Genomic DNA, 5,158 nt, shown 5'->3' with positions numbered 1-5,158 from the left:
CGTCGAGGGAATGGTGGTACGTACCTACTCCTCGATGTCAGCCCCCAATTTCACATTGATCAGATGTACTCCATCTCCATCTCTCGGCTACCGTGTGATCAGAAGGAGGCGATGTTCCTCGGGGAGCTGCAGCTGCGGCATCCCTGCCTGGTGAGGATGATCGGCTACTGCTGCGAGGAGGAGCACAGGCTCCTCGTCTACGAGCTCATGGACCATGGCAGCTTGGACGACTACTTCTTCAAGCGTACGTACGCACACAAGGAGCCCTCCTAGCGTTGACTCTATCCCCAATTCCCCATATGTGCAAATCAGAAAATGACATCGAAATGAATTCATTTCATGTGATGCAAATTTCAGCTTTTTATCGTCCCGTGCTGCCATGGTCAACCAGACTAAGCATCGTCTTAGCTACGGCGAAAGGGCTGGTGTCCCTCCACGGCGCGGAGAAGCCATTGATCTGCGGCGAATTCAATGCCTCCGACATCCTACTGGACTCGGTAGGAGACCATTCTGCATCTCTCGCCCTTGTTAAATGTTAACTACGCAACTTGGGAGGACACAACCGGCTAATAGTTTATGCTCCTTCTCCAGGATAACAATGCCAAGATCTCGCTCTCGGGCCTGAGGCTTGACACGAGAGCGAGCGACGGCTCGGTCACCACCACGCGCTCGCGCCTTGGAACACCGCGCGGCAGCGCACCGGAGTACGTCATGTCCGGCAGTCTCACCCCGAAATGCGACGTGTACAGCTTCGGGGTGGTGTTGTTGGAGATTCTGATCACAGGGATGAAGTGGGTAGACATGAAAAGACCCATCAAGGAGGAGCGGAACCTGTTGGAGTACGCGCGGCCGAATCTCGAAGACCCGGTTAAACTGGCAGGGATCATGGATAAAGCATTGAAGGGCATCTACCCAGTGGCAGCCGCACACAAGGCTGCCCTGGTCACATACAAGTGTCTCCATGTCAAACCCGAGGAGAGGCCAGACATGTCGGACGTCGTGAAGGCGCTGGATCTGCTTACCGACGCCGCCATCAAGGAGGATCAGTTGCCGGTGCCGGCGCCTGTGTCGCCCAACTCCAACATGCACAGGTTCACCTTTGCGGAGCTGAGCGCCGCGACCGGAGGGTTCGCCTCAGGAAACAAAATCGGCAGCGGCAGTTTCGGGACGGTGTACAGGGGATCCCTCGAGGACGGCTTCCGGCCGGGGCTCCCGGCGCAGCCAGTCGCCGTCAAGAGAGTCCGTGCTGACGACTACCACTCCGAGGAACATCTGGTACGTAGGTAGATCGATGTACGTGTTCTGTTAGTGAATAGTATCTCTAATCAACTTCCTTCTCTGTGATTAGAAAGATTCGATATTCCTGGGGGAGCTGCAGCCGCGGCAGCCGAGCCTGGTGAAGATGATCGGCTACTGCTACGAGGGGCTGCACAGGCTTCTCGTCTACGAGCTAATGGGCCATGGCAGCTTGGCAAACTACCTCTCCAGTGGTAAGTCAGTACGCACGAAACCTCCCAATTAACGCCTTGACTTTAATTAACCCACATTTACAAAACTAGTACTACTCCTTTTGAAAGTGATCTGTGATGTGTGCAGAGCATGATTCATGATCTGTGATGTGTGCAGAGCATGATTGTTAGGTGGTTTCATGATTAATGATTTCTGCAAGAATTGAAATGGATCAAGTTAATTTTCCAGTGATTTGTACCTGCAAAACAATTTCATGTGATATCTATTGGCAAAATAATATCATGTATCATATGTTTTAGATATTCGTGTTGTGTTGTCATGGTCAACACGGTTAAGCATTGCTCTAGCTACCGCGAAAGGGTTGTTGTCCCTCCATGGTGAAGAGAAGCCACTGATCTCCGTCAAATTTAACGCCTCCAACATCTTACTAGACTCGGTGATCATTCTTCCTCTTTTTTTAGTGATTGTTTATTTAGTCCATATGCATGGAATTTTGAGAGGATAACAATTTTTTGATGAAATAAACTTTGCACCCTAATTTCATTGAAATAAAATTGATAGTACAACACAATAAACATGTTTTGTTTGGTTGACCGTGCCCACTAGGCAACGATTGGAAAGAAAGAAACAACCACCTAACGCGAGAGGAACGGGCAACAAATTTTTGATGAGGGGCGCTTTTAATTAATTCAAATATAGCATCAAGCAAATACAAAGCATGATTAGCAATACCCGGCCTCTATACAACTAAGATGCACACAGTCAAAACTATACTTAGTCATAATTAAAGAAGTGGTTCTAGGTATAGTTTTCTTAATTTACTTTTGCAATCACGATTTTTTCCATTTGACAAGAACTTCGTATTTTCGTTTATGCACTGAAAGAGTCAGGGCATCGTAATTAAGCATTTTATCAACAGGGCCACTAGAAAGACCATCGATTGCCACTATTACCTGGCTAGACCCAACATACACTCGCTAATGATTTTTACTCTTTGTACACTTCAGTATAACAATGTCAAGCTATCAGACCTGTGGTTCGCCAGAAAATACGGGAAAGGTGACGATCCTAACGTGTACACACTCATAACAAGTGGGTACGGCTCTGCGCCGGAGTACGTCATGTCCGGGGACTTCACCAAGAAGAGCGACGTGTACTGTTTCAGAGTGGTGTTACTGGAGATCCTAACCGGGCAGAGGTTGGCCTGGTTGGCCTGTGCTTCAGAACAGAACCTGCGGAACCTACGACCACGTCTGAGAGACCCGCTCAAGCTAGGGAGGGTCATGATGCTTGCATGGTCGCGTATAGGTGCCTTCACGCAAGCCCCGGGAACATGTTGGCTGTTGTGGAGGCGCTTGATTTGCTTGTTGGTGTCACCGTCGCGGACGAGGTCGAAGTTAGTCAGACAAGCACAAGGTCATGATCGTGAGCTAAGCTTTGTCATCGTTTCCATGTAAACATGTTAATCCGATCTCTATTTTCTTGTAATTATGTAGACGATCACTGTCCTTGTGTTTATACTTATGTACTATGGCGTGTTTGCATGTTTAATTCACTATGTTGTTTCTCTCTTATGGATACATCAAAAAAGACATCCAAGAAGGCATATTATTATTATTATCAGGACGAGGAAATCTCAGGCGGGAAGTGCAAGGCCAACTGGAAGCTCGTAACCTCGCCGGTGGACCGCGGTGGCCTTGGCATTCCAGACATGGTACGTTTTGCGCGCGCAGTCCGCCTACGGTGGCTCTGGCTCGCATGGAAGCATCCGGACAGGCCATGGGTCGGCACGGGATCGCCGTGCGACGACAAGGACAGAGAACTATTCGCCGCTGAAACTAGAGTTGACATAGGAAATGGAAGGAGGGCCACGTTCTGGAACTGCACCTGGCTCGGCGATCAGCCGCTAAAACTTCAGTTCCCTCTGCTGTTCGCCAACTCATCAAGAAAGAACCGATCGGTGGCTGAAGCGCTCCAGGGCGACAGATGGATCCTTGATCTCCGGAGAAGCAATGCGATGGAGATCATCCCGCAGCTGGTCTCTCTGCGCCGCAGCATCCGCGAGGCCAATCTCACCTTGTGGGAAGAGGTGGAGGATGAGATCTCCTGGCGGGCGGGAGCTCAGTACAGTGCCAAATCAGCCTACGATGCTCAGTTCGATGGGCAGCCAAGAGGTGCACTACAACAGCTCATCTGGAAGGTATGGGCGCCAGGGAAAATCAAGTTCCTCATGTGGCTGTTGCACCATGACCGGCTCTGGTGCAACGACCGGCTGCAGCGGCGCGGATGGAAGAATGGCTACTTCTGCCAGTTATGCCTCAGAAACTTGGAGAGCTCGGCGCACCTCCTTTGGGACTGCCCCACGTCACAGCTGATTTGGGCCAGGGCAGCAGCATGGAGGGGCTGCGGCGCGCTCAGCCCAGTAACCTGGGACGGGTGCAAGACCACAACGGAGGTTGTCACTGCAATAGTCTCTGCATCATCACCATCCAACAGACGAGCCTCCAAATCCATGCTGGCTCTGGTTGCATGGAACATCTGGCAGGAACGCAACAGCTGCACGTTCAGGAAGAAGGAGGCTTGCGTTGACGATGTGATCAGTGCTTGCAGAAGAGAAATAGATCAATGGAGGCTGGCAGGAGCAAAAGGATTAGAGCCCCCCTTCGGGGATATCACATGAGAAATAAACCTTAGACGATATCCAGAGGATAGGGGAAGGGGGAGAGCCTGCGTGCTCTTCTTTAAACCCGGTCTTTCTTTCTTCTGTTGCTAATCTCCTTTGATTAGTGACAATTTTTGTAACTCTCTCTTCTGCTAAATCAATGAAAAGCCAGGCAGCTGGGTCTTTTAGAAAAAAAGGCATATTATATCGGATACTCCTTCCGTCCCAAAATAAGTGTCTTAACTTTATACTACCTTTATTGAAACACTTATTTTGGATGTAGACACTTATTTTGGGACTGAGGGAGTATTTAGCAAGAAAAATAATGGGCAGTACAGTTGAAACACAACTGGACAGTACCAATTTTTTTTACATTGCCAAATATACTACTCCCTCCATCCCAAATAAGTAACGCCGATTTAGTACAAAGTCCATACAAAATTATACTAAATCAACGACACGTATTTTGGCACGAAGGGGGTATTCTTCTTCTTCCTTCGATTGTACGCCACTCGGCAGAGATTGAAATTGCACCGAACCAACAGTGAAAGAAAGAGATATGTGCAAACGTCTTCGTTATACCATGATTTAAAGACAGCAATAACCACTCGTCCATTGAGATGAAATCTAGAAGTCGTTGAAGAAACATCAGTTGAAGCATCATGCCATGCAAAACAAGCTTGCAATCCGTCAACATCGTTTCAGAGGGTTGGATAAACCAGACCATGCCGGAGAATAATACAAATAAGATGTCACACTAATGGCTGGCCAATTGCTCTGCTTGAATGACACACCAGAAACCAAGATATGAAGACAACCAACATATTTGGTGATACAGACTCCCACGGGACAAAAAACTCCCTTCACGCCGGAACGGACATTGTCAAGGTAGGAAGAGACTAAAGAGACCTTGTTCCAACACATCATTGCTGCCATCGTCGCCTCGCCGATAAGGACATAAAACGGAATGGGCGGGCGGGTCCCTACTCCTCTTGCCATCGAGGGGGCCATCGGACGGGAACCCGA

General features: G+C 49.0%; 1 protein-coding gene across 1 annotated transcript; it reads left to right on the top strand.

The window, feature by feature from the left end:
* The first annotated feature begins 19 nt into the window (after positions 1-19).
* LOC123039077 (receptor like protein kinase S.2) lies at positions 20-4,150 on the top strand. Its single transcript, XM_044462377.1, has 7 exons — positions 20-244; positions 358-497; positions 592-1,275; positions 1,349-1,490; positions 1,770-1,906; positions 2,478-2,870; positions 3,062-4,150. Exons 1-7 carry the CDS (start codon positions 64-66, stop codon positions 4,148-4,150), a joined length of 2,766 nt encoding a protein of 921 aa, XP_044318312.1. The 5' UTR covers positions 20-63.
* Positions 4,151-5,158: the final 1,008 nt, after the last annotated feature.

This window comes from Triticum aestivum, chromosome 2B, assembly GCF_018294505.1.
Source record: "Triticum aestivum cultivar Chinese Spring chromosome 2B, IWGSC CS RefSeq v2.1, whole genome shotgun sequence".
Taxonomy (NCBI): Eukaryota; Viridiplantae; Streptophyta; class Magnoliopsida; order Poales; family Poaceae; genus Triticum; species Triticum aestivum.
Note: the sequence above shows the minus strand (reverse complement) of the source record. Positions and strands in the feature narration are given on the sequence as shown.

Bases quoted from the DNA above. Each gene is read 5' to 3' on its own strand.
- LOC123039077 (XM_044462377.1), top strand. From the start codon at position 64: ATGTACTCCATCTCCATCTCTCGGCTACCGTGTGATCAGAAGGAGGCG. The intron at 498-591 runs GTAGGAGACCAT...CTCCTTCTCCAG, and splicing joins CCGACATCCTACTGGACTCG to GATAACAATGCCAAGATCTC. The intron at 2,871-3,061 runs GTCAGACAAGCA...ACATCAAAAAAG, and splicing joins CGCGGACGAGGTCGAAGTTA to ACATCCAAGAAGGCATATTA.